Consider the following 27,575-nt stretch of genomic DNA (forward strand, 5'->3'; position numbering starts at 1 on the left):
GAGAAGAATGCTGCTGGGAGATATCCAGAAGCAGGGCGCATGTTCGAGCCGAAGCCAACTTGGGACATGTTGGACGACAGGGAGACTGTACCTTAGACACGGCCACCAGGCCTCCTTTTTAGAAGTCTCCCCACCATCTCTGTCTAATCGTCTCCATTTGGAGTTCATCCGGGCAGGGCTCAATAAACTTTGGGACCAACTTCTGCCATGCTAGCCTTGTCTTGTTTCCAAGGAAAACAGAGGTATATTCCCAATAATGGGGATACCAGCCCGCGAACTCCCAGTCAATAATGGCAACAATTTTCCCATTCCGAACCATGATGTTGAAAGGGTTCAGATCACCGTGTGTAAACACCGGTGGTCCCCAATCCTTGTCTTCGTCCTGCATGGCCACCATGCGCTTAATGTCGGCCCAATCCTCATTACTGACACGCTGTAGGTGGTGCTCTTCTGGCCGAAGCCCTTGGCGCAGCCAAAAGTGAAATGCCCGTATGGAAGGGAACGGCCCAAATCTTGTCTCGGACCAGGGAATCCGAAAATCATGCAGTGATGCGCCCACGCAACTCTCTACTGCAACACCCGGAGCCGGGAGGGCCCGCAGCTCCTTGAGCATGTCTCGCAGTTGGGCCAAGATGTCGTCGAGCTCCGGCTCAGAAAGAGTTGGCCAGGCGGCGGCGAGAGTCTTGCCGCGAATGCGCTCCATGACGATGTACGTTTTGTTCTTGTGGATAAATGAGCAATGCACGCGGGGCACGGGGATGCTCGTCCGGGCAGCAATGAAGGCCATGGTCGCGGCTTCGGTCAGGCCAATGCTCTCATCCGTCTTGACCATGATGCGGCGGGACAGGGGGACACAGGGTCCATCCCACTTGTAGAACCGCGCAGTGACTTTGAGAGCCAAGAGCGTGAGATGGCGCCGTGCGGCGGTGTTGTTGATTGGTAACGCATCGGTGTCGTGGAGATGGGTTGGTGTTTTGCTCATGGCGAGCTGTTGGGGCTCACAGACGGCGTTTCGTGGGAGAAGTCAAGTTGTGCGTGAGCTGATGGAGCTTGGCTGTTGCGACCAAATCCGGGTTAGTGCCTCGTCATGTCGCTGATTGGTCCACAGACGCTGCCCGACTCTGTCTTCGAAGCTGCAATTCTTCGAGTCCTGTTATTCCTGTGTCCTAAGAAATGTCCGTTTTCTGCAGTCGCGTTCCGAAGATGACTTGTACTATATTATAGGTACGTTGGGGAGTATGGGAGATGTCGTGTCTTGCTCAACCCATCTCACCAAGGACGCGACGAGTTGTAGCATTAACGGTCAACTGATGCTATAAGGAACTCATATCCAGTGTCAATGTTCGTCTTGCTACTGTAAAAAATGATAGTCCCGAAATTCTTCATATCCGTTTATTCCTATGGCTCTTTCCATCCACAAAGATGAATAGTTGACGATTTATTCATGCTTGCGCTTCACGCCTCTCCACCCCGGCTCCGGTTCTCATGCATGACATGGAACTCGTTCAAGTGAAGATTTGACGACGGGGGTGCTGCCAAAGACCTCGCAGCTGCGCTGACTAGCACATTATATTGCAGAGGTGGCTTGAGGACGGCTGTTAAATACGGGGTTTTAGGCACACCTATTCGTGGGAGGTGGACCGCCGGGCTGGGGGCAACGAATGTTACACGGAAAAGGCCCAACAGATCGCGAAGCCCAACAAAGGGGCGTCGACGATACAGAACCTGTTGGTTACACAGCTAGAACACGTGCCCGGGCAAGGACCTTAGGCCCGGGCGTTCCTTTCATGTATATAAGGCGGTCACCCTTCTCTTCCTCTCTCGTAGCAACTCAGGACCTTTGACATCCTACGAGATTATTATTGAATTGAGCCCTTTTTGCTCCAAGCCTTCATATTGAACCCTTGTCACAACGAATCCGAGTCCATGACCTGGGCGATGCCGGGGCCTGGCAAATGTTGGCTGCTGACGGGAAGATGGTGCTGTTCAACGTGGCTGTTGGGGGCGCCTTTGCCGACGCCGTTGCCGGTGCGGCTTCAAGACGCCTACAAACGAGACGGTGCGGTAGGGGCGCTGCCATGGAGGTTGACCATGTGGCTGTTTATGCCTCCTGAGTCATGTCGGGGATGTATGTATGCCCAATGGGTACATGTATTGGGTCCTGTCTCGTGCGAATAAGCAGTGTAATCCGCCAGTCATACTAGGCTAACCACAACCTATGATATTCCGTTGGGATAAGGTACAAAATTAAAGTAGGAAATAGTAAAAAAATCAATAATCCTGCATGGATCTCGAACCCGCATCGGGGATTTTGTGAAATCTCTACTCGGAATAAGACGTAGTTGGCCACTGTCTATTTACATGCCCGGTCGTCGGCACTACTCCGTACTCGTCGTGCTTTTGATCCCCCTCATACTTCTGCACGCACCCAAGAACAGGGCAGATTTCGGTGCATGGCATTTTCAAAATTGAGATGTGCTTCCAATAGCATTCAATTTGTTTAAGCGCGACCCCACTCGTCATTTGTATGGCGGCCTTGCCAACCCACGGAAACGGCCAAGTCGGGGCGCCGTCTGCGCCGGCCGGCCCCATCAAGGACCGGGAGTCCGGGACCCGGTCGGACGCGAAATTGAGGCCGCAGTTCCCGCCTTGGACTGGTCTGATGGGGGGATGCCACCCGGTATTTGTTTTTCGCGATCCGAGCGGTAACTCTCACTGTATACTATCGTTTCAATTTCTTTGCTTCGGCGGTAGTGGCAAGGGCCGCCAGTGCCTTGGGGAGATGCTGGTGCAAAACTTCCAATGCCAAGTTCAATCGAGGTTGCAATGGCAGCTGATTAAGCAGCCGTTGGCGAATCCTCCCGGAGCCATTGCTAAGCTGAGCTCATCCCACGTGGGTTCAATGCAATGTTGCTCCGTGTCTGAGAAAGATGGAGCTGCTCGGCGGGGGCAACGGAGTCGGGGGGAAGACCGACATTCATCCCCAACTCGTGAGACTCTCTCCTAGATACACCATATGATGCGAGAGGCTGATTGCTCTGTTACCGTATTGGCTGCTACCTGGCCTGGCTGCCGTGGCAAAGCCCTCTGTGCATTGGATATCTTGTACTGGGGATTGGCTGGTTGACTTCGCCATCATGGAGAGCAACGCCCCGTGTCTCCCTGGCGTGGCGGCGCTGAGAGAATCCTTTGGCGACGGCAAGCCTCCCGAAATCAGCAGAAAGATTACAGCCTGCGTTGCGTGTCGCCGGCAAAAGGTCAAAAATAAATACCACCAAAACGTGTGGTACATGTATCCCTGGCTGACGTCCTCCAGATCAAGTGCCACATGACAAATGGCAAGGCCCCGTGCGCCCGGTGCAAGAAGCGATCTCTTCCGTGCACCGTGAACCGCAGCCTGCAGATGCTATTAGAAGAGGACATCAGGTTCGTCGCGGCAGCCAGCTCGTCTCCATGTATGGTGTGACGCCAAGTTAACCCCGGCTCTAGCTGGAAGCAGGCCGTCGGGCAAAGGGTCCAGCGTCTCGAGCATGCCATTGGCGCCGTAGCAAAGAAGCTCGACATGCCGGAACTGCGTGAGCTATTTGGCGAGCAGGCTGAGCTCAGTGCCATGCTGGGACATGGTCAGCGCACCACGCCCGCGGGCGGCAGCAGCAGCAGCAGCAGCAGCCACGTCGACCCTTTGCCTGACCATTCATGGCAAATCACCGTCGATCCGCAGTGTGAGCCGTCGTCGATGCCGGCCTCGTGCATTGCCCAGGTGCCCGGCGCCGGAGCCTCGGCAGGCAACGCATCGCGAAAGCCGCATCTCGTGTCAAAGGGGTTGATATCGCTCGAGGAAGCAAGAGTCCTGTTCGCCGTGTACCAAGACCGGCTCGACCACCTGCTGTACCGGATCCTGGGCGACGAGGCCAGCCTGGAGGCGGCCATGGAGAGCTCGCCGCTGCTCACGGCGGCCGTGTGCACCGTCGGGGCGCTGCATTCCGCGCAGCTGGGCCATCTCTACGACGCGTGTCTCGCCGAGCTCAAGATGCTCTTCACGACGGGGTCGCTGTCGCGGCAGCACAACACCGACGACGTCCGGGGCCTCTGCATCGGCGGCTTCTGGCTGAGCAGCCTGTCGTGGGCGTCGTCGGGATCCGGTAAGCTCCATGTCTCCCCGTGCGCCGTGTGCCGTGGCCGCTTGACGAGTTGACGTCTGGTGGTGATGCAGCCGTGCGGATCGCGTCCGAGATCCAACTCCACCACGCGATATACAAGGCCCTCGAGGGCGACCGGGACGCATACCTCGAGACGCGGCTCTACTACCACGTCTACGTGTGCGACCACCACACGTCGGTCCTGTACGGCCGCCCGCCCATGTCCCACGAGTGCGTCAGCATCAACTCGGCCGCGGCGCTGCTCGAGACGGAGCACGCCGTCGAGGACGACGTCCGCCTCGTCTCCCAGGTCAAGATATGGTCCGTCTACGGCGCCATATTCGACTGCTTCGGCACCGAGACCGCCAAGCCCGTCTCGCCCTCCCAGATGCCTCAGCTGCGCCGCTTCGCCATCGCCCTCGACACGTGGCACGCCGACTGGCGCGAGCGCTTCCGCCCTCACGAAAAGGTCGGCAACTATCCCGCCAAGGGCGTCGGCCTTCACTTCAACTTTGCCAAGCTGTACCTCTGCTCCCACGCCTTCCGGGGCCTGCACGCGGAGCCCGGGCCCGAGCCGGCGTCGACCCCCTTGGCGCCGGAGCTGCACGAGGTGGCCAACACGGCCGTCGTCTGCGCCGCCTCCATCCTGGGCGCCTTGAACGCCGACCAGGAGGTGCAGCTGCTGCTCAACGGCCTCTCGCTGTGCTTCGACATGATGATTACCTTTGCCGTCGTCTTCTTGCTCAAGGTGGTGACAAAGTACCCCGGCACCATCTGGATGGACAAGGCCCGCATCCTCGATATTGTGAGCCAGACCGTCTGCATTCTCGACAGGGGCGCTGCCTTGATGAACCAGAGGCACCTGCTTGTTTCTGTTGGCCCGGCGTTGCGCAAGCTGCTCCAAAAGGTGCAGGAGACGCCGTCGACTGCGTCCGAGGCGGGCGTTGGCCATGCGCCCTCGTCTCGTGATGCGTCTGTTTCCCGACGGAGCGAGATGGACTGGGTGCAGAACTTTGGTAGTTTTGAGGATTTTGACTTTTATGCCATGCTGCCCGATCCCAATTCTTGGTCTGTCGATCTGGATTTCGGCGGTGTGTTGGACCATGCCCATCCGCAGTGAATGTTTATTCTTCTTCTTTTTGTAACAGGTTACTTTGGTACAAGGGTCCATGTTGAAGTTGCTCATGGCTGAATATGCAGCACTGTTCATTATTAGGAGGTATTTAGGCCTAAGCATGCTGGAACTCGGCTGTACTTCGTGATGCGAAATTTTCTGCTCGTCAGCCAAGTGACGCCCGCCAAGGACATTGTGTGTCGTCGGGAACAGTCATTTTGCGCATCTTGTTCCGCAGGTACGTCTGGTTCTCGCGTCGGCTGGTGGCGACAGGCGCTTGACTTGAAAAGAATCAAGGGGCTATAATCGATGCCGTACAATACGAGTAACTGCGATAGTGTTGCTGTCAAAATATATGTAAGCTAGAATACATCACCAGAAGAAAACAGCTCGTGCGGCCATTCGGGCAAGTTGATTGCCGTCGGTGTGAAGCCCGACTTGCAGCAGATTTGTTACACCCGGGGCGAAGGCCGCGAGCACTCCCTCCCGGATCTGACGTGGCGCCGAATACCTTGAAAAAAGCACACCGAACCCACGGCCACTGTAATACAAGTTTGTTAAAAATGGTTTTGCTTCCGCCGAATGGTGATGTACACGTGGTAGCTAGAACCGTGCTTGGTTATCGTGATGGAACCACCATTTTGGATCTACAGAGCGGGAACAAGGGAATGATTACGAGCAGGTTGAAAAACGGGTGGTTGTAACTTGTGCCACACCCTCCTCAAGCATAGAGTTTGACACCAAGTAGCCGTGGCACACATGACACATCTCACCAGTGCACCACTCGGCAGAGTTCCTTTAATGTTGGTATGGACTAGTAGTTCCTGAAACCGGGGTAGGATAGCTAGCTTGTAGTGAGTCCATAACATATGCCGTATTCAATCAATTTGACGGCACGATTCACCCCTCGGCCGTGTTTCTCGACACGGATGCGCTCGTTGATGCAGCATCTCTCATACGGGTCGGGTTTGAGCCAGCACTACAAAATACAAAATAACAAAAGGCACTCGTGACACTTTTTCTTTTGGTGAGAATAGAATAGAATGTCCTGTACATACAAAAAGCTTGATACCTGCAAGCATACAGCCTGCTGCACACACCCAAGTACACAAAAGTAAGTCCTGCTCGGGATTCCAAAGCTCAGCAATCAAGTGCTCGGCACCACTGAATGCTATTTGAGATTGCAGGCATCAACAATCCAACCGGCTCCTAGCACTATCATTGCGGAGTAGCCCTCTGCACCATCCACGCGCAGAGATCCGGACCGGCACGTTGATGATGGGCCGAAGCTATGGACGCAGCAAGACCAGCGATAAAGGGCGAGGCCATAGAAGTGCCAGTCAGGCGATACTGAAATAAAAAAAACGTTAGCATCATTCAGACGGCAACAGCATGACCGCGATAGGGATAGCTTACAATGCGGCCGCCGGGGACAGTAGAGAGAACGTTGACGGCAGGCGCTTGGATATCAACGGCAGGGCCAAAGTTGGAATCCCGGTACCTATAGTCGCCAACGGTGCAAATGGACGGCTCGGAAGCAGGCGAGTTGAACCTGGCATCGTGGCCTTCGTTACCTGCCGCGACGGCTACAAAGTATCCCCTCTCGACAAGCCCGCGAGCCGCCCTGTTGAGAGCATAGATTCTTTCGGCTATGCCCGCCGACAGGTTGACGACGATTCCGTTGGGGCAGTGGCGATGGGGTGCGTCCTGTGCGACGTAGTCCAAGCCGGCTATCATATTCGATATGCCGCTGGCGTCGGGCCGCTCGGAAAGGGCCTTGATGCCGTAGATGGTCACACGCTTTGCCACGCCGTAGCTGTTGCTGCCGAGGATGCCGGCAACGTGCGTGCCGTGGCCGACCCAGTCTTGGCCATGCCAGTCCACCGTTGACTTAACCATGTGCGCTCGACCGCCGAATTCCTGCCTTCAGGTTAGTCCTGTTGACGGCTTGCCGCGCGGCTCGCATGGGAGAAGTGGGCGTCGAGGGGACGGCGTACCGGATGGGTGACGTCCACACCCGAGTCAACGACATAGGCACAGACGCCTTCGCCGCCGTTAGGGTTGTTTAGATATTGCGTCAAGCCATTGTATCGTCGGAAAACTTGATCAGGATGCGAGGGGACCGGGCTCTGCGGTCCGACAACAGGGGCCGTCGCGTTGGGGTCTGCCTCGACGGCGTCCACCTTGCCCTGCGGCTCGTCGGGAAGAGAGACCTTTTGGTCCATTTCCACAAAGTCGACCTGATCACCATCAGTAACGGGTATACTAGCCGTCGGGTGAGTGGAATGGGGAGCAGCCATACCGCAGGGTGGTCTCGCAGGGCCCCGAGACTAGCTTCATCAAGCTCCGCGGTAAAGCCCTTGAACAGGTTCCCGTAGACCTGCGAGGCATTACCTGGGATCAGTTCCATAACATTAGTTAGAGCTTGAGAATCGCTGTCATCCTTTAGAATGACGGTATATTGGCCGTGGAAGACGCCAGAGTCATCACGGGGAACGATCAGGGGGGCGGGCTCGGCGCGCTTCGAGGCAGGCGCTGCGGCCGTCATGGGCAATAGTAGAAGAAGAGCAGACGGAATCATTTTTAGTGTCAAAAAAGTCAAGTGTGATGAAATATTGGCAGTGGTGTTGGTGAATCTCAAGTGGTAACGACGGGAGAGCTATCAAGGCGAGAATATTGAAGGAAAGACCGGCTGTCGAGGTGATTCTGTGTCCATCTCTGGTCTCGAGCTGTTCTCCAGCGGCCTATTTATGACCTTTTCCCCTATTCATATTCGCCATGGTATGAACTGAGCCACTTTGGTAGAATCTCTAGTCTATCCTCTTCGGATCCCCCTTTCCTTCCTTGGCTTCTGTGCTTCTCTGACTTTTGGTTTCCGGTCGAGACTTCAAATCCATATCCCAACTCTCCTAATATATACGAAACAACTTCGTAATACAGAAAAATATGGCAACCATGCAACTGAGGGAAAGGAAATTTGGTCGTGGCAACGCGACTTCTCACCAGTCCAGCCATTGGCTCATTTGCGAGGCTCGTCATTCACTGAGATGTGAAATGCGAAATGCTACAGTACTCTCTTCTCTCTTCTCCCTTATTCCATGACACAATCTCAAGGTTTGTCTTGCTCTCGGTTTACTGTTGCCACTTGCCCCGTGGGCGGTAAAGCGAAGCGCTTGCATGATTCCATCCCTGACTCTGCTTGTCCGGCAAGTCAGCCATTATAACAGAGGTAATATGCCCGCCAGACCCAATACGATTGACGGGCCATTCAAGTCTCTCAAGAACAAAAGTTCCAGCCTTTCACGACGGTAGAAACTTGGAGACCAGGATTTCGGCTTTGCCAGGCCCGGGATCAGAGAGACGAGCAAGACAAATGACATTAATCCTGAACAGATATGGGAAAAGGTGGATATTTTGCTGTGTGTGTGTTTTGCGTTATTCAATGCAAAGGCGGACAATTTCGTGGCAACGTTGGACTGCAGTTCCCAGCTGTGGCAGTGCCTCTTCAACATGATGCATGAGGGCGTCCCTTGAACGAGTTCCAAATAAACCACTCATGGGTAACTGGACCATGAAAAAGTAGTCCAAGTCTCTGCCGTGTAAATACACGGTTCATCTTGTGATTCCGTTGCTTTTACCTAAAGCCCGCGGCAGGCAGATGCAGCGAAGCAGGGAGAGAGTCCAGGATATTGGATAGATATTCTGAATAATATTCCCACAGATTCGACTAGTCTGGCCTAAAAGCTTCAAGTTCAGCAGCAGCGGCAGAAGTAACAGCAACCCAAGCGCCTGCATATAACAGCCTCACCCCCGGCCCTCTCCACTCTGCCCATGGCCTGCATCAACATTTCGTTGGCAGCAGGTGTCAGAGTAGTCATCGGCTTTAGCCACCACATATGCAAGCTGGGGAGCAAAAAGACGCAGCAATAGCAGCGCTTGGCCGAATATCCTCAATGTCCAACTTGTAAGTGTGTCCTCTTGACGTCGAGGCCCCAACACAAGCAATCTGTAAAAAACAAAAGTTCCCGCATAAATACTTGACGCCTCATATAGTACGTCTCAATGCTTCTAAGAAGCCCATTGGCGAAACGGCGAAATGAAGTGTGGACGAGATCTAAAACTGATATTAAACAGGCAACAAAATGCGCATATATTACTAGCCTTTGACGCCTGAACCGTTGATTCCAAGTATATTGGCTTCCACACAAGTTCCGGCCAGGCATGAAGAAGATAAAAATCTTGGCTGACCATGGATTCCTGACTCGGGCCTTATCCGTACCCCCAATATGCTCGCACCTCCTTAATGATTTAGCCGTGTCCGGATGTCTTGGTCCCCTTGTTCCCGGTCCCACCTCCACGCATTTGAAACGTCAACACATCGGCAACGAGCGGCTCATGGCTCCGGCGGAGAACAAGTTTTTACAGGGGATAGATTAAGATTCTCGGTTGTATCAGAGTGGCTATCAGGTTGGATTGCTGAGCCACGGAGCCAAGGGGTCCCAACATGGCGGTCCTTGGCCACGTTGCCCGATCCAACTTGTAGGTATGCACATCCTGATGCTCTCTGTGGCCTTTGATGGGTTTATTACCAGACGCTGCTACGAGATGAATGAACATTTATTCGACAAGGCTTTGAAGACTATTAACTGTTTACTTGGCTGACACGAAGTATTTGCAAGTATAAGATAAACAACGTTATACTAGAAATTTATCTTATATCCCTCTACACAAATAGTATAGGGAAAATGTAATTTATCTGGTATAGAATATCATTTACTTTGTCACGGTTCACTGATTAGGTATAACCAGGCACATGGTGTTAATTTCATGACTGTCACGAATGAAAGCCATGGATTGCATTGAACAGCTGACGAGTCCTTATATTTATCTATCCAGCCAGGGAGATTGGGCCCGTTTTATAGATTCCTAGAAAGTTGTCGATTGAGGAATTTCTCCGTATTAAATATCCGAAAGCGATTTACGAGGCCCTTTCCGTTTTTGTTTCCGTTTCCGTCGACACACCCCCGCAGCTTGGATCGAAGCTGGCTATTAGAGCTGTTGATACATATCGAGGCAAGTTGCATTTTAGTCGTTTTGGTCTCTTTCAATGATGCTGATCATGTTGTGTCAACGCTCAAGGGCCTGTTTTCCCTCCCTAGATGGCTTCAATCCAAGGACTCGTCCACTATTCAATTCAAACCATACATGTAGCTATCAACGTGATATGTTGACTAGCCCTAGCTGCTTGATAAAGCGGTCAAACGTTGGCCTGTCAGGACCTTTGTCAATCCGTCAGCCAGTTTGTCAGCGCTTTGGACGAATTTAATATCAAAGCTTCCTCTTTAATAGGCCTGTCGAATCCAGCTCTTATTGGTATCGACATGACGAAGAAGGCTGCCTGCAACTGATAAGTCAACCCTAACCCTGAGCCCAGCTAAAGGTTTAGGTCTTAAAAAAGCCTACAAGTCGCGATAGTCTCTTTAGCTATATACGTAAAAACTAGTAATTCGGCTTTTATAGACGATATTGTTACTGTATATATTCTTCCTGCTAGCTGTCTAGCTGATAAGCCTGCTAAACAGTTGAATTATCGAGCCGTTGCAAACAAATAACAGACCCGAAAGTTGCCACAAGGTCCCGATAATTCGACTATATAACAGACTTATCAGCTGGATAGTAATTAAGCAAGATACAATAATAATATCATCTATAAAAGCCAAATTACTAGCTTGTACGCACACAGCTAAAAAGACTATCGCGACTTGTAGGCTTTTTCAACACCTAAACCTTTGGCTAGGTCAGAAAAAAACCCACTATTCAATGTGATAACCTTCAGAAGATTCGACTTATCAATAGCGCTCACTAAAGAGGAAGCTTCAGTATCAAATTCGTCCGAAGCGCTGACAATCTGGCCGATAGATTGACAAAGGCCCTGACAATTTTATTCGGTCATACCTAATATAGCCTTTGCACGAATATCGAGGTTGGATGAAAAACAGATAAACTTGACACTGTGCATAAAATACCTTTCGTAGTTGTCATGTATGGCATCTCGAATACACGCGGCGTGGGTCAACGGCGGAGCTAGCAGTTTCAAATATAGTATGATTTGAGGCCACCTGGGTGATGTTTGCCTTAGCATGCGTCAATCTTATCCATGTATCTATTAATTATATCCTTGATAGTAGTTACTGTATATTTCTTTTTGACATGTTCACTGTAAGAGCTGCAGATTGTTATAGACGTTCCCAACGGCGACTAGTTGACCGCGGTTTTGTGGCTAAGCTGTATAAGGTAAAATAACGGCGTCCTTCCCCAACAGGAGCTGATCCATCTACGACAGGCGAAAAACGTCTGAACATCTTCCGTAGTATAGTGGTCAGTATGCAAGCTTGTCACGCTTGAGACCCGGGTTCAATTCCCGGCGGGAGAGATTTTTTTAGAGTTCACAGTTTTTTTCTTTCTTTCTTTTCTTACACATTTTTTTTTTCGGTATTATTATGCTCTGGCTAAGCGCTTGTGTCTGCAGTAACTCTGTGAGCTTGGTAGTAAACCAGACTTTGCATTAATCTCATGTGGCCTTATTCCACCCCACGCATAGCGAAACTAGGCCCGTCAGCTATCTTACCAGACACTTCCCAACTATTACAGCGAAGGCTTCTCAAATCTTTAACGGCCCAAGCATTTGATGTCACCACATGACCAGCCTAAATTTGAAAGAATATGTAACATTGAACTAGAGGTCTTTACCCTACTATATTTCCCTTGCCCGTAGCACAAATCAAGCGTTGCAAGTGGGCACCAAAAAACCACCCGAGCATTGAGCTACCCGGTATCCCACCCAGTGTCCACGACACACCCAAGTTCACGCTGCACTCAAACATGACGCCAACCACCACGCGGCCACACTCACCAAGCCGCCTCACGCAACTCATCATGCTTCCCCGTCCCGTTATCAAACGATGGAACCATCAAGCCCCGACGCGGCCTCCTTCACCCTCTGCCCCATCATCCAGGACCTAGTGCGCACGCGCTTCGCCGTCCCCGGATCCATCTTCCTCGTCGAGGACATACAGACCATCGCCCTCACAGAGTCTCGCCGCTGGCAAGTCATCCGCCTGCTGCTCGGCGATGGCGAGCTCTGCATCCAGGCCCTCCTGGCCGACTCCATGCACCGCTTCGTGCACACGCGCGACATCACCGTCGGCAGCTACGTCTGCGTGCAGGACTTCCAGCTCCGCCAGAGGACCACGGCCGCGGACGCCGGCAAGCCGCAGCAGCAAATGGTGTACCTGGTCGTCCACGACGTCAAGACGCTCGGGTGCAACGACGACGTGCGCAGGATGCACGACGAGCAGCAGCTCGCCGACGAGGCAGCGTCGCCCGCGGGCTCGGGAGCCAGCACGCCCACGAAGCCGGAGCCGGCCGGCCAAGCACCCGGCGACGGCGACGAGTTTGAAGACGACGACGACGACGACGACATGGAGGGCGCCTTTGACGAGTTTGAGGCTCTTGCGTTCCCGGCCAGCAAGACACCGGCGCCGGCGCACCCCAGCAAACCGGCCTTGCCTGTCGCGCTGCCGCGGGACTGGCACGACGTCCAGACCCCCCTCAAGCTCACCACGCTGCGCGCGATACCAAACCTGCCCTACCGCCAGAACTGGTCGTGCAACGTCCTCGCCATCGTGGCGTCCCTGTCGGCCGTCGAGTCCTGCCATTTGCCGCCGTACAGGCAGCGCACGGCGCGCATCACGGACCCCTCGACGGCCAAGCAGGTCCACCTGGCGGTGTTTTTGGACCCCGACGAATTCAACCCCCGGGTCGGGAGCGCCGTGCTGCTGACGGGCGTCAAGAACCACCGCTTCGACGGGGGCAGCTTGAAGAAGTATGCGAGCGACAGGGGCCGGGGCAGGTGGTGGTTTCAGGACCCGTGGGAGCTGGCGTGGTGCGATGTTCGGGGCATCAAGGATTGGTGGGCCGAGATGGAGGCGTATTTCGCGAGTCAATTGTCCGAGGAGGTTGTGGGCGGTGATGTGTGACTCGGGGAGTATCTTACGGAGTACTGGACAGGCAACAACATTATGGATAGACAGACAAGACAGCCTTGGAGATGAACAGGCTTGTGCGTTGGATTGGGTATATATATTTTACGACGCATGTGCCGCGGCCTAGATGTGCAGGGCCACATGTCTGCCATCATCTTCTCCTCGTTCTACTTGAAACCGGGGGAGCGGGCTCGAACGCATCATCGTCGGATATCTCATCATCACTAATTTCAAAAGCCTTCTGACTCGCGCCCCCGCTCTTTTGTGAAAAGTCTAGCTTTGTTTGCTTGGACTTTGCGGCACCCCGCGTCGTAGTCTTCTTCGCCGTCGTTGATGCCGCTGTTCTGGTTGCTGCTGCTCTTTTCCCCCTCGTGGTGGATTTGGGTGGTGGTGCAGGCTCCTCTTCCGATTCCATGACAACATCTTCTTCCTCTTCCTCGCTTTGTTCGACGTTTTTACGACTGCGTCCCCGTGCCGGGGCTTTCTGGGCCGAGGCCTTCTTCTCGGCGGCTTTTGTGGTAGCTGCTTTCGTTCCTCTGCCTGTTCGTCTGGCAGGCCGCGGTGCTGGTTCATCGTCGGACATTTCTTCGCCGTGAGCTTCTGCCCTGCTTCTACCCGTCCGCCCAGGCCCTTGTGTCGTGGTTAGACTCAAGTCGTGGGTAGAACCTTCGTATGTCCATGCATCAGGCTCGTCCTCCCAGTTACCGTCGAAATCACTATCCCAAGTATCGGGTTTTGGTTTCAATACCCGTTTTTTATCAGTACTAAACATTCCTTTGCCGGGGCCGCTGGTCATTTGCTGCTCAACTCTGGTTCTGTAAATGTCCATGGCACCGTCGAGATCCTCATCATCGGATTCAAGCCCGAGGAGCTGCTTCACTTGGCCCGTCAAGTGTTCCGAGACAAACAGCTCCATGGCATGCTTGTCGTCCTTTGAAACGAACTGATTTACCGCGTCTCCAAAGGGGCCTTGCGGCAAGACTTTAAGAGACTGGGCAGATAAGAAGTCTTGTACCAGCGCCTCTACCTTGACGGCGTCGGCACCGTCGGCGAGGGCCTCGAGAACATTTTCGGGAAGCGTGGCTGTAGCTTTGCCTGCCAAGTATGTTAGTCCTGCTCCGAGCCAAAATAGCCAACGAGATTCGGTACTTACGCTGTGAAGTCTTTTTGCGGTAAAAGTAGACGACATCGTTTGTATTGGCAACTTTGCCAACAAATCGGTTAGAAAATCGCTGTGGGTTCTCACACTCAAACAGACCCCCATCCGAGGCCGTGTACTCGACCTTGAGCCGAATCAGAGGCAGCGGTCGCTCTTCTAGCGCCTCTTCATCTGTCTGGATGGCTTCCCAATCTGCATTTGCTTCGTCAATCATCTCATCCACAACTTCCATTAGCCGCCTGGTCACTTCTTGTCTGTTGTCCTTCTTCTTGTCTAAGCCCTTGAATCGCTTATCCTGAGCCAGAACGAGTTCTCTAGTCACGAAAGGGCGCACCGTCTTTAATGGGATTTTGTCAACTTTGAAATCCTTGCCTGTTACGCTCAAAATGGCCACGTGCTTTTGCACCGCCTCGCCTGGCACAAGTGACGTGGCTACCGACGAGCCAGGCTGCATGACGTGAAAGCCTGTGTCGGGGTTCTGTGTAGGATCAATGAGACATTCGTGTTCGTGTCCCCAAACCACCAAGTCAAGCCAGTCCGGTAGTACGTTCTCGGGGAGATATGATGTCGCGGTGTGTGCATGATGATTCTGGTGGACAGCGAGCATATTGAACCAATCGCCCATTTGCACATTTGGCCTGAACCACTTGACTTTATGGTCTCGAAAAGTCCGAAACATTCGTTCGTCTCGGACATTACTTAAACCGAACAGGGCGAGTTTTGTAATGCCTTTTTGGAGGAGAATTGGCTTGGCCTCAATATTGTCGGCCTCGGCTACTCGTCCAAAATAATTCAGCAGGCCGGCAGCTTGTAACAAGTCGAGCGAACAGTAGTTGCCGTCTCCCGAGGGATCATCGTGGTTGCCATGAATGGAAAATACAGGTATCGAAATATTAATATCGGGGTCTTCGTAATTGACATGGGGAAATGCGCCTTCGAAGACGGTGGCAGCATCGGAGAGGAACTCGAGAGGGCACGGCTTCATGCCGAGGCAGTTTTGTCGCAGCGTACGCATGACCTGGTAGAGGGACTTTCGTGAGGGTTTATTTTCATGGAAGAGGTCGCCAGCAAGTAAGACCATGTCAACCTGCCGGACATGTTAGCTTGAGGGGGGAGCATGGTGAGCTGGCAATGGCCATGATATCATGCTGACATCTTCAGTTCGAGCAATATTCAGGATTTCGTCAAAAGTTCGCCAGCTGTCATCTTTGCGAATGGCGTCGCGCTCTTCGTAGCCGACATGGTTGTCTGTTGCGACGAGGATTCTGATGGTATCGGCCTCTGAGCATTTGTTAGCAAACTCGGTGGACGGTTTCGTGGCCAATTTTCGTTACCCGTCAACTCGGTCATGATGCTGGCCGTTTATTGGATTGACAAATTATGCCGGATGACCCGAATTATGGCGAATAATAATCGTAACTCCCTGGGTTGGTCATTCGTTCGACGGTAAGTGGCGTGAAAATGTGCACAATTGTCAGACCAGGGTGTGAGCCGAACATTTCAATGCCGCGGGGAAGCTTGTCTCGAATCTCTAATTCACTGATTGGAGACGCGCCGCGGGAGACGCGAAATGGTGCGAGATCACGTGCAAAATTGACACCAGGCAAATCATTCTTTTCCTCCACGAGTAGCTCAGGAATAGACTGCATTTTGTCACGCGGGCGCTGGACGTTAACACGGCATGCCATTTTATCCAACATTTGAACTTACCACTTCGATTAGGTCCGCTGGACGTGGGCGCTGGCCACCGCACCATCCCACTGACTGGCGATGTAATCCAGGCACTCGGCAGGGGTCATGACGGCTGGGATCTTCATTAGCTAATCGGCCATCAGGTTACTGCGCAAACGTGGCATTTACAAATCGTCGAGTTGGTAATAGACAAGAATAAAAACGCCTCAGAGTCGACGACGAGTGATCACTGATAACGCTGGGCACATGCCGTAGAGGAGACGACTTGACGCCTTGGCTACTCGAGTAAATCGGCGCACTCATTCGGTGTTCCCTGCACGCGGTACTCGGTACACAAGCACCAATCCGCCATGGCAGACGACTACATCTACCCGACCCATTTCATGGACAATAGCCGGGGCCTTAAAAATCTCATAATGGCCTGGACCCTGCGTTTCAACGACGTCCTCGACGGCGACCAGCTTAGCGCTGCTCTGTGGCGCCTGTTCGAGATTGGCGACTGGAGAAAGCTGGGTGGGAGGTTGCGAGTTGGAAAAGGGGGCAAGCTGGAGATGCACGTACCCAGAACCTTTACAAAGGAGCGCCCGCCGGTGGCATACACAAAGGAGACCTTTGACGTGGCCATAGGTGAACACTCTCTTGCCAAGGACCTCCCGTCACCAACTGAGAAGCCATCGCTGCAACGGCCTGCCTCGGCTTTCCGCTCCCTTTCAGTCCGACCCGATGCACCATCGACAATCGGACAACTTGCCAGCCGGGATGTCCCCCAGGTGTCTCTGCATGTCGTGACGTTCACCGACGCGACCCTGGTCTCAATTTCCTGGCCGCATACTCTGATGGACGGGATGAGCCTTCAGGGACTTTTGAAGGCCTGGTCCTTGGTTCTTGCCGGCAAAGAGGACCAAGTTCCGGCTTTGCTTGGTGCCAAAGACGATGTCCTTTATGCCGCTGCTCAAGATGCTGCGCCCGGCGATGAATGGCTGCTGAGACGGACAATGCTCACCGGGTTCAAATTCTTCCTTTTTGTTGTGCTGTTCTTGTGGGGTGTGCTTACGGAACGCACCATAGAGTCCCGAACGATTTGTTTGCCCAAGGCGGCCATGGCCAAGCTTCGTCGGCAAGCACTGGATGAAGCTGCGGTGTCGGGATCAGGACAGGAGAAGGCTCCCTGGGTCAGTGAAGGCGATGTCATCATGGCATGGGCCGTCAGAATGGTTGCCCTAGCCCAGCCATCGCCACGACCCGTCAATGCGCTGGGTGCCTTGGACCTGCGATCGCGTATTCCCGAGCTCGCAGAGTCGGACGGAGTGTACATCCAAAACGTGGTGATTGGGTCAAGTGTTCAGCTCTCGAAAGACGATGCGCGACAACCTCTTGGGGTCATTGCATCGAGATGCAGAGAGGCCCTAGTAACGCAAGCCACAGCACCACAACTTCGAACCTTTTTGTTTGCACTTTGCAAGATACTGGATGCTGGCGGGGACCCTACTCTTCTTCCCGGTGTATGGAACGGAGAGCTGTTTACGATTTCGAATTGGACAAAGGCCGATTTTGTGAAGCTGGTAGACTTTTCGCCGGCTGTGGTGACGACTGGGCAAGCCGAGGAGCAAAGAATCAATCCACCGGGTACCATGATTTACCACCAGTCCTTTGTATTGGGACACGACGCGACCTTGCGAAATGTCATGGCGGTGTTGGGCAAGGATCATTCAGAGAACTATTGGATGATGGGGTACTTTCCACCAAGGACGTGGGCTGTGATTGAGAAGGAGATGCAGAAAATGGGCGAGACTTGACGACGCAGTGATGCAGAAAATTGTCACGGGTCATGCGGATTTCAGGTGAATCAAAGCTCGGTAGCTCAAGGCCACTCCGAGACCAAATGTCGCAAACAACTCTCTTGTGAACATGGCCCGCCTTATATAACTAGACGTACACCTAACACAAATACACTCGGACAACGTGCAGTACATGGCCATGCACAAATTTCCTTTCCTCGCCATGGGCCGCATCTCTGTCGTTCAAGTCCTCATAGAGGCTGGCTCAAAGCTTACTGTCGGCCGTGTGCTTCGGTGGCTGACGCGTCTGGACAGACAGCTCGTCCCACCAGGGATACCCGCGCGGCGCGTCCTTCCAGATATCCGCCGAAAACGAGGGCTTCTTCTTGGCAAAGAAGGCCTTCTTGAAGTCCTGGTGATCACTACAGACAGCAGAGTCAGTCAACAATGGCCATGGACTGGACTTCCCGGCGCGAGGCATAAACCCACTTTCCACTAAACATGTCGTACAGCAGCGGGCTGTCGACGAGATGGGCGCGCTCAGCCGAGCCCGGATTCCTCCAGATCAGCTGGCGATTCAGGTACACGGCCATGGTGCTCACGTTGGAGACAATGTCCTCTGCGACCTCGACGGCCCGTGGCAGGACGTCCTTTGGCTCCGGGACCAGCTCGGCAAAGATGCCGTTGAGGACGGGCGCGTCGGCGGGATACCGCTTCCCCGTGGCCAGGAGATATGTCGCGTTGCTGTAGCCCACCATTCGCGGTAGGAAGAAGGAGCTGCACGACTCCATGGTGAGGCCGATGCGGGCAAAGGGGAACCCGAACTCGGCGGCCCGGGGAGCAATGCTGCAATTCAAAAGGTCAGAAGAAGAAGTCGTCTGCGCGTGCTTTCATCCCAATGGAGTCTGGAGTCGGGGCTACGTACCGAATCGTCGCGGCCAGGGTGGATGTCATGCCGATGCCGACGGACAGTCCGTTGTAGGCCACGATGATGGGCTTGCTGCAGTTGAACATGGCCAGAGCTAGCGTGCCGCCGGGATCTCGCATCTCGCTGGGCGGCGCGGCGTTTTTCAAGTTGCTCGTGTCCATGGTGAGATCGATGCCGGCGGAGAAGGCCTTGCCGGCGCCGGTGAGAATGACGGCCCTGACGCGATGGTCTGCGTGGACGGTTTTGAAAAGAGTGATCAAGGCGTAAATCATGTCCGACGAGATGGCGTTTAGCTTTTGCGGCCGATTCAGCGTTGCCACCAGGATGGGAGTCACGCCGCCGCTGGTGGCAGGGTGGTTGGTGATGCGGACATGGCTGTCTGCTGGGGTGACGTAGCTCTGGGGAAGCTGAATCGCGTCCACTTCAGACATTTTGGATGGGATGGGGTTTGATCAAGGTGTCAAATTGTAGTCTTGGGGAGTGCAGGTCGAATCTCTCCGTAGCCATTGACATGGCGTACTATATACCCCTTTGCGCGCGGCATTGGACGGCAATGACAACCGACAGATCTGGCGCGGACATGTTGATATCATCAATCGATGCATTGGTGTAACACCATGCACTGCATACTGGTACAAGAGTGAAAACAGACGAAACCTGGGGCATTCCGGGGGCGGGGTATGGCGGCCAGGTCACTCTAGTTGTTTTCGGTGTTGCGGACTGCCTCTTGTTTATGAGTTCGGCCAGGATCGATAATCACTCCGCCCGGCCGAGGTTCCGCTCGGGGCCTTTAGCCAAGCTCCGTTCTCCGCACAAGTTCTGGCTGGGTGGATCTTTTCCCGATCCGCGTCTGATGACTCTGATCTCCCGTCGGCGGTTGCCAACGAACCAATTGTGGAGGGGTCTGGTATTGTGCCCAACGGCCTTGACAGCAGCAAAGACAAAGTTCAAATTTGTTCGACTAGAAGTAAACCACGCTGGCGAACCTTGGGGCATCGGTTGCTGTTGCACGCTCGAGACGCGGTGACACCGCCGTGGATGCAAGTGTCAAGTTTCCAACTTTGCACACCCGTTCATAAATGGCCGTATAAATAAACTCTATAAACTCTATAGAAATATATACACAAAGTAACCGTACGCACCGGCATGACTGCAAAAGTGACCCTTTTGCGCAAGACAAGTCCAAGTACACCCGGGGGCTTCAACCACCACACCCCCAGATGCATTCACCAAGGGGAGAATGCCCTTGAACCCGTGTCCTTTGTAGACGCATTCTTGGTAATGTTCCAGTGCCCCGCGACGTGATCGACAAACGACTCGTTGCCAAACAAATCGCCCACCACACGAACCAAGTCGCCGTCGCTGCCGTTGCCCACGAGCCCGCCGACCAGCACGCTCAAGAGCTTGGTAATCGACAACGAAGCCTTGAATTTGCGGCCCTTGAGAATATCCTCGACGTACGTGACGCGCTGGCCGTTCATAAAGGTGGCATTGCCTGTGACATTGACCTCGATCAGCCCCCTGCTCAAAGAGGCGGCCTGGCTATTGAGGACGGGCCCCAGGTTCTGAATGATGTGGTCGATGTCGACCGTGCCGTTGAGATACACGGTGTTATTGCCCGGGGCCAGAAACACGTCGTACAGGGTCACGAGCCCGATGCGCACGTCGCCCGTATACACGTTGAGGGAGACGTTGCCGACGTTGATGTGGAGGGATCCCCAGTTGGGCACCGTGGCCGAGCCCACCACGTTTCGGCCGTCCTTGTCCGGCGGCAGCATCAGCGCGACGTCCTTGAGGCCGAAGCCCTGCAGGCCCTTGAGCCCGGGGACCGCGACGCTCCTGTCGACCCGGGGCGTGGCGCTCAGCGAGCCGAAGTGCACCTTGGGGTCGCCGCGGATCCAGATCAGCCTCTCGTCTTGGTCGACGAGGCCGTCGGCCCATGAGACCAGCTCCGTCTCGTTGAGCACCGTCATGGTCTCGGCGTTGATTTGGATATCCGTCTCCTTGTTGGCGTGTATCTTGGGGATGGAGAGGTTGAAAAAGGGCGTAAAGGGCTTTGTTTTCTCGTCGTACAGCAGGAGAGTAAACGGATCTAATGTCGCCCCCAGGGGAGTGTTGAGTGTCGTCCCTACCGATAACACGACGTGCTCTGCAGAGGTGGTGTTGGCCTCGCCGGTTACAAGGGGAATCCCCTGTTTGGCAATGATGGCCTGAATGATGGCGGGTATGATGACTTTGAAGCTGCCTTTAGTTAGACGGGTGTCGTAAGTGTTTGTGATGTGGCATTGGGCCTCACAGCAAAGGTAGGAAAATGACTAAAAAGACAATCACCCCAAGCAGGTACCACAAGTAGAAGCGTCTACAGTGAAGCCACGCCTTCTGCCTCTTTTTTTGAGCCGCGGGTTGCTCTTGCTCCTTTTCGCTGACGTGCTGGACTGACGGCGCATTCGTGCTCTGAACATCGGCCTCTTCTCTTGCTTGGGCATCATGATTTGGCGTATCGGGTGCTTTGTCGCCCTTCCGGTGGTCCTTTGAACCCATTTCCCCGGACGGCATACAAGGGGCAACGGCGAGTCGTTTGGTGTCAAAAGCGATATTATGCAGAGCAAGAGGCGTATTAGACATCTGCAGCTATTATCCGGCGGCGTACAAGTATATAGTTGCAAACTTACACATGTACGTTGGCACGGTACTTCGCCCGCCGGGGTCAACGACCGTGCCGGCTCGATGCATGTCGCCGAGATGCCATTCCATCATGGAAGACGGACTTTGCTCACCTTGGCTCTAGCCCTTGCGCTCCGGACTGCTATCCCGGCCCTGCGGTGCGAGACTGGCCTTTCTGTCTGTGGGGCGTTCGAATCAATCTCCGAAACGAGTCTGGTAGGTGAGCGACCGAATCCACCATGACACCGTACGCCGTTTGTTTCCTTTGCACTTTGTTGGCACGCCGGGCGCGAAAAGTTCTAAAAGCGATTTACGAAGCAGACCGACCAAAGTGGTTGGAACTGGCATCCGATTTGCCCGTGGCAAACGGCTCAGAGTTGTAGCCGACAACGTTTCTGTTGCAACACCACCGTGACTCTGGCCTCCGGAAGCAGTTTGTTTTAGTCACCACTGTCTTACAGCGACAAACAAACCAGACATTGCTTTTGCCTTGGGCAAACGCTAGACAATGCCGCGTAGGCAGCCGGGGCATTGCGCCATTATGCTACTGGGAATCCAAACAAGCGCAAAGGGCGGAGTGCGGCTCTAGATATTAGCCCGGCCCTTGATCCGCCTTGCGTCTCGTCCGTTCCCGATCCCGGCCGTAGTGGGAGCACTTATCGCTGCGTCAACATGGACAAATAAACACAGCTCCCCGGCCTGTCTGCTTCGGACTCGTCAACCCTACGTCTCCGGTATTTCATGTTGAGAGATGGATTCCAACCATCGAAGCTACCTGTGTGGCTTGTTCATGGGGGCCTATTACGAAGTTGTGGTATTACATGTACGCCCCGGGCCCTGTATCGGGTCCTGGCCTGCCACACGGAAATGGCCGCACGGTTACACAAGGGCTACAGTCACGAGACTAGGGCAAAGTCCCTCACTAACTTGTTGTATTTAAAGACTCCTTTGGTCAACGAGGCCTTGAGGAAAACCAAGGACCTTTGATACCAAAGACTGTTGTTAGATGAATTGAGCCATTGACTCGAAGCCATCTATTGAGCCCTTGTCATATTGCCAGACCCATCACCCTGTTTAAGCGTGCAGGAGAAGTTCAACTAGAGCTAGAGGTTAACACCATGTTGGTTGCATTGAATGCTAGACAGAGCTTCGGCACTTACAAGAGCCCCTCCAAACCTTTTCTTTAATGTAGCGCTATTAGCAGGCTCCTGCTTATAAGCGATGGATCGAGAATTTTTCACAGTGCCCGCGTCGCGACACGTCTCACACTAGAGAAGCTCACTGTATTAGCTTATGCTGTATCTTCTTCCGGTTATAATGATAATAGTTTGGGGCACTTACTCCTCCTTTCTCATCGCAAAAGCTCGTGAGATTGCTAAACGGGAGGCAATCTTCATCTGGGCAATTCTGTCCAGCACGAGTAGAAACTGATTGGCAATCCAACTTGTTCGTATTCAACTAGCGCTGGTATTAGCAGTAAAATAAATGCTTGAAGAAAAAAGATGCTGTTACCTCGGAAGGTTCGCACTTGAATTTCTTATCGCCATCATCACAATAAAGGGCATAATTTACTGGTGTCTGTTACAAGGTTAGCGAGGTATAGTTTTGGTAAGAAGAATGGGCAATACTTTCCATTTCATCGCCAAGAACCCTCAGAAGGCTCCATTGCTTCATGGTGTTCCAAAATATCTCATCGCTAACACTACGATGCTGATGGTCAGCCACAAATTGTCTGACGTATTTAACAAACGCTCTCTTGCATTGTTTAACATCAATATTCTCAGCTTTCTCGCATACTCGTGCGTGGAGAATAATGTCACCGACACTTGGGTACTTTAGGGCGGCCGCCAGGCTTCCACAAGCAGCAAGCAAAAGGATAAAGTATTTCATCTTGATAATTGAGGGTAGTGGGTTGGTGGGTACTAGTCTGCAATGAATATTGAGCGGCAAGTAAAGTGTATAAGGGAAGGGAATTCATAGAATAATGTCTAGTATCAATTGATATATATATATATATATATATATGTTCTACTCTGTAGCATCGTCGCATTAGCCACGTCCCACTTTTCTTCGTCGGTGGTGAGAGCTTTGCTTAACCCAAAAAATCGGGGCATGGCACGATTAATGCTATTTAACAGGTTTTTCTGACAATGCCTTATTAGTAGTACAAGGATTAAAATTACTCTGTATATGCCGCATAGAAAATAACAGTTTTAAGGAGGTGTGTTAATTCATGCCCGAGGTAAAATTTTAGCAACTTATGTGGATACCTGATTAAATACTGCCCCTTGACTTTATGCTAATAAGTCATGCAAATAATAAGGATATTCTATTCGAGGGAGATGGACCAAATATCTCGCTAATAGCTCTCGGGCGGACTGGGATCAAACTGTCGCTATCACGGTTTCACGTTTCACAAGTTCCCGCCGTAAATTATATAAGATAATAGTACTATTAACACTAAATCAAGTGTTTAACAATCCACTTTTCCCGAGTCATAACTTCTACTATAATAGTCATGAACTTTTGAGCTTGTTAATGCATATCGCATACATTCAAGCTCGTGAGTCAACACCACGCACTACAAGTTATTGCAGTGCTCCACAAGAGTTTCAGCTATATAAAGTGCACACCTATTCACGTCGGGTTAACTTATGCTTGATTCCTGGCATTCTCTCATGCATATGAAGAATCAGCCCATCAATGTTCACCGCAAGACAGGATGACGTGTCAGAAGGAGTCTGGTCGATTTCCTTCCTTGGGTCTCCATTTCTAGACCGTCGATTACGGCAGTGTTACACGGCAAGGGCCCAACAGATCGTGAGACTCAACGAAGGGGCCTTACCTTACCGACAAAGGACTTGTTTGTTACATAACCTAAACACGTGCCCAGGCGCTCCTTTTATGTCTATATGGTTATTACTAATCCCTCTCTTCCTCTTAGAAAACTAAGGACCTTTGACACTCTTTGACATTATCTTTGAATGTGAACCTTTACGTTCCGAACCTTGCTAAACCCTCGTCACAGGCAGTGCCTAGGTCCACGGGGACCCGGATATCTGCCATGTGCTGCCGTTAAATTGCACCTTAAAAATCAAATACAGTCTGGTATGCCTTTGCTGGACAAGATTGGCGTCGATGCCTGCCAACGCTCCTTTTGCCTTGTATTTGCATTTCTAAGCGGCGAGTCAGAAGAAGACTTCTGTTGGGCGTTGGATAGGCTGAGGCCCCTTTATGAGACTCGCAAAGCTAGACTCCCGCCCGTGAGCCTAACAGACGGCTGCATTACGTGCATAAGTGCTCTCAAAGTTGTCTTTCCTGCGGCTCATTCACTCCTTTGTCTTTTGCACGCAAGCAAGGCTGTTCTTGACCACTGTAAGCCTGCCTTTGAAACTCCTTCTACCGAAGATACCACGTCATGACATAGCGGAGAGAGGTCGCAGAGATTGACAGCGCAAGCAAGCTTATTTAGGTAGCATCATATTACCGTAGCTAGTAAAAGCGGCCTGCATCCCGTGCAGAAGAATAGACCGCAGGAAGCACGCGGCAGACGCATATTCATAAAAAACGGCAAGGGACTCGAATTAATAAGCAATACTGCATGGTGGGAGGCCTTTCCCCAGGGACCAAGGACCAAGCGACATGGATGGTGTCAATGCTTCCTGTTCCTGGTGCCCAAGTCGCGTCAGACCCATCCCAACTTAATGCAGACCAAATAACCTGTCAATGCCTACTGGGGCGCAAGTCTCATGGAGAGTAGTCAATGTAGCTTTCTCCCTTGAAGGAAAAATCACCAATCGGGCTTCTGCCGGCAATAGTAGCGCCCGACTTTTCCCACCGCAAGACGATTTCCCCTCTGCCCGCGTGTCCAGTAAATCGGCCATTGTAATCTTCCGGGAGCCTGAGCGTAAACGTGACGGGGTCGAATTCAAAGCTACCAACGGGGAACTTGTCGTCGAGTTTACCCTTGACATTCCAGAAGGTGTTGCCGTGGATGCGCGCCTGCAACTTTTGCTCGGTGAAAAGTATCCATCCTTCGATTTCTTCGTACTTTCGCGGGTTCGATCCCGCCGGCCAATACGGCTCCTCGTGTGGTGGCGCAAGGTCGTTGGGCGCGGTGAAGACGTTGGTGACAGGACGGTTATCAGACTGCGTCGTCTCGTGCTCGGGGACCGGTACAGAAATGATGGCTTGGTCGTGGCCGTATTTGTATGGTGCTCCGAGAACGGCCGTAGCAGAAGCTAAGACGGCGATGAAAATTTTGGCAATCATGATGAGAAGTTTGATGGTATGAATATTAAAGCAGATGGGTTGGGGTGTGGACAGGTATTTGGCCAGTTGAGGTGTCCAGGCAATAGAAGGGACGTGAAGGAGAGTCTGGATTTACATAGTGAAGCAGCAGGGGCCAACCGCAGTTTTGTAGAATTCGACTGATAGGACGGTATGTCCCCTCTGCTGTGGCAGAGTATGAATAGAGGGTAACTGTGCGGAGGTATATAGAAAGGAAGGTTAACGGGACAAAGTATAAAAAATATCATCATTAGGTAGGGGCATGGCATAATTGGAAGCAAAGGGAAGTCGACTGGGTATTCGGCCCAGAGCTGGCGTCATGAGAAATGCTAAAGTTAAAGGCAAAGGCTAAAGGATGTAAATAGTGTAGACGTGCAATTTCGTCAGACGAAAAAGAACATTTGAAAGTTTGGGGGCCGTCCGGCCGGCGAATAACATCTCTGGTGGACATGTCTTGGTGAAGTTGAAAGCCGGATGCGGCGATTTGCTTACAAGCCTCGGAAAGCTACGTGCGCAAACAAAACATCGGGGTATATGGCTCAGGCTCCGGATCAAACGGCAGGATATCTTTTCATGTAAACCTTGCAATTAGAGTTGCAAGCCACTGACGTGTACGGGGCGGTTTGACAGCCATGCGCGACGGCTTGTTGAAACTGCCCGGTAAAAAGCGCAGGATTCTGCCTAGAAGCGCAAAACGAAAATGGGCGCAGGGCAAAACACTGGTCCAAGATATGGACGTAGTCTGGTGATTCGCGTGAAGACGCCGCATAGATTCACTTGCGGGCTGGCACGAGTCCAGTGTCTACTGTGATGCAATGGAGAGCTCGGGGGTTGAATGAGTATATCGATTTAGAGGCAAACACGGGGAAAAGCCTTGTTGTAATCTACCTCGTTAATAACCCCACGCGCATATACTTTGTAGCATCACTGGGTCATTGACTCACCCTTTTCGCTCGCGATTCAATCTTTCAATATGCGATTCACACGTAATAGTTTGGCCGATAAGGTTCCGGAAGGCGTGAATGAAGATATCACAGAGACTTGTGATAAAAACAGCATATCTGTTCTATTATATAATCTCTGTTTTCTCCTTGCACGCTCAACGGGCCTATTTACTGCATCTAGTCGTTAGCAAATAGCCATTCGCCGAGGATTTCTCCAGAAACCTTGATACTTTTTTCAAAAAGGAAGCACCAATTCAAGATAAATTTCCCAGAGATTAGTATACGCACAGCAATTTCGCCCAACTTGACCATGCCGTCCAGGTATGTAGAAACCTCGCCGACGAGGTGATATTTTGCCGAGGTTCTACTTTTCACATAGCTAACCAGGTTAGCAAAAAATGCCTCAATTGCAATCAAGACTACGTTTATTTAGACAATCACGAAAAAAGATGCATCTTGTTTGAAAGTCGGCGGATAGAGGGCTCCGACGAGTATGGGTTGATCTGCCCCAATTGCAAAGGGAGCTTTCGGAGCTTATCCAACGTGCTCGGGCACTTGCGCTACTGCCTATGCTTCTGGTGCTATGCCCCCATGTGCCACAAGGCGAGAGGCGTTACCATGGATTGTTATTGTATCAAGGGCTTGAAAGCAGGCACCGCTGACAAGTGCGACTCGTGCAACGGGACGGGCAAAATGTTCAACCAGGCTCCGTGCCCCAACATGTACCATCATCATATTTTTGTAAGAGACTTGCCCAGGGGGTCCTCCATCTTTATGCTAAAGAGTTGTTCAGTCTTTGATCTGAAAGCTGTACGGACCTTG

The 27,575-nt window shown here is 52.5% G+C and overlaps 10 protein-coding genes and 1 non-coding gene across 11 annotated transcripts; 4 read left to right on the forward strand and 7 right to left on the reverse strand.

The window, feature by feature from the left end:
* Positions 1 to 118: 118 nt before the first annotated feature.
* Positions 119 to 982, reverse strand: G6M90_00g031000 (uncharacterized protein; the record flags this gene model as incomplete). Its single annotated transcript, XM_014684153.1, has 1 exon — positions 119 to 982. The coding sequence occupies one exon, from the start codon at positions 980 to 982 to the stop codon at positions 119 to 121; it is 864 nt and encodes a 287-aa protein (XP_014539639.1).
* Positions 983 to 3,137: 2,155 nt separating this feature from the next.
* On the forward strand, positions 3,138 to 5,259 carry prtT_2 (Transcriptional activator of proteases prtT; the record flags this gene model as incomplete). The annotated part of the gene is made up of 4 exons (XM_014684152.1): positions 3,138 to 3,257; positions 3,317 to 3,426; positions 3,490 to 4,142; positions 4,214 to 5,259. The coding sequence occupies 4 exons, from the start codon at positions 3,138 to 3,140 to the stop codon at positions 5,257 to 5,259; spliced, it is 1,929 nt and encodes a 642-aa protein (XP_014539638.1).
* Positions 5,260 to 6,471: 1,212 nt separating this feature from the next.
* On the reverse strand, positions 6,472 to 7,834 carry PR1_2 (Cuticle-degrading protease; the record flags this gene model as incomplete). Its single annotated transcript, XM_014684151.1, has 4 exons — positions 6,472 to 6,603; positions 6,670 to 7,173; positions 7,251 to 7,493; positions 7,556 to 7,834. The coding sequence occupies 4 exons, from the start codon at positions 7,832 to 7,834 to the stop codon at positions 6,472 to 6,474; spliced, it is 1,158 nt and encodes a 385-aa protein (XP_014539637.1).
* Positions 7,835 to 11,614: 3,780 nt separating this feature from the next.
* Positions 11,615 to 11,686, forward strand: G6M90_tRNA00000035. The gene has a single exon. It is a non-coding gene; the product is annotated as a tRNA-Asp (tRNA).
* A 529-nt stretch (positions 11,687 to 12,215) lies between these two features.
* Positions 12,216 to 13,292, forward strand: G6M90_00g031030 (uncharacterized protein; the record flags this gene model as incomplete). Its single annotated transcript, XM_014684150.1, has 1 exon — positions 12,216 to 13,292. One exon carries the CDS (start codon positions 12,216 to 12,218, stop codon positions 13,290 to 13,292), a length of 1,077 nt encoding a protein of 358 aa, XP_014539636.1.
* Positions 13,293 to 13,449: 157 nt separating this feature from the next.
* On the reverse strand, positions 13,450 to 16,106 carry mus-23 (Double-strand break repair protein mus-23; the record flags this gene model as incomplete). The annotated part of the gene is made up of 4 exons (XM_014684149.1): positions 13,450 to 14,393; positions 14,452 to 15,544; positions 15,611 to 15,738; positions 15,878 to 16,106. The coding sequence occupies 4 exons, from the start codon at positions 16,104 to 16,106 to the stop codon at positions 13,450 to 13,452; spliced, it is 2,394 nt and encodes a 797-aa protein (XP_014539635.1).
* Positions 16,107 to 16,499: 393 nt separating this feature from the next.
* PaAT-2_0 (O-acetyltransferase PaAT-2) lies at positions 16,500 to 17,945 on the forward strand (the record flags this gene model as incomplete). Its single annotated transcript, XM_014684148.1, has 1 exon — positions 16,500 to 17,945. The coding sequence occupies one exon, from the start codon at positions 16,500 to 16,502 to the stop codon at positions 17,943 to 17,945; it is 1,446 nt and encodes a 481-aa protein (XP_014539634.1).
* Positions 17,946 to 18,192: 247 nt separating this feature from the next.
* Positions 18,193 to 19,286, reverse strand: AKT3-1 (Enoyl-CoA hydratase AKT3-1; the record flags this gene model as incomplete). The annotated part of the gene is made up of 3 exons (XM_014684147.1): positions 18,193 to 18,349; positions 18,417 to 18,773; positions 18,853 to 19,286. The coding sequence occupies 3 exons, from the start codon at positions 19,284 to 19,286 to the stop codon at positions 18,193 to 18,195; spliced, it is 948 nt and encodes a 315-aa protein (XP_014539633.1).
* Positions 19,287 to 20,081: 795 nt separating this feature from the next.
* On the reverse strand, positions 20,082 to 21,396 carry G6M90_00g031070 (uncharacterized protein; the record flags this gene model as incomplete). Its single annotated transcript, XM_014684146.1, has 2 exons — positions 20,082 to 21,096; positions 21,152 to 21,396. 2 exons carry the CDS (start codon positions 21,394 to 21,396, stop codon positions 20,082 to 20,084), a joined length of 1,260 nt encoding a protein of 419 aa, XP_014539632.1.
* A 1,157-nt stretch (positions 21,397 to 22,553) lies between these two features.
* Positions 22,554 to 23,409, reverse strand: G6M90_00g031080 (uncharacterized protein; the record flags this gene model as incomplete). The annotated part of the gene is made up of 5 exons (XM_066130079.1): positions 22,554 to 22,616; positions 22,680 to 22,787; positions 22,861 to 22,977; positions 23,032 to 23,097; positions 23,170 to 23,409. The coding sequence occupies 5 exons, from the start codon at positions 23,407 to 23,409 to the stop codon at positions 22,554 to 22,556; spliced, it is 594 nt and encodes a 197-aa protein (XP_065986542.1).
* A 1,857-nt stretch (positions 23,410 to 25,266) lies between these two features.
* Positions 25,267 to 25,791, reverse strand: G6M90_00g031090 (uncharacterized protein; the record flags this gene model as incomplete). The annotated part of the gene is made up of 1 exon (XM_014684145.1): positions 25,267 to 25,791. One exon carries the CDS (start codon positions 25,789 to 25,791, stop codon positions 25,267 to 25,269), a length of 525 nt encoding a protein of 174 aa, XP_014539631.1.
* Positions 25,792 to 27,575: the final 1,784 nt, after the last annotated feature.

This window comes from Metarhizium brunneum, chromosome 2 (genome assembly GCF_013426205.1).
Source record: "Metarhizium brunneum chromosome 2, complete sequence".
Classification (NCBI taxonomy): Eukaryota; Fungi; Ascomycota; class Sordariomycetes; order Hypocreales; family Clavicipitaceae; genus Metarhizium; species Metarhizium brunneum.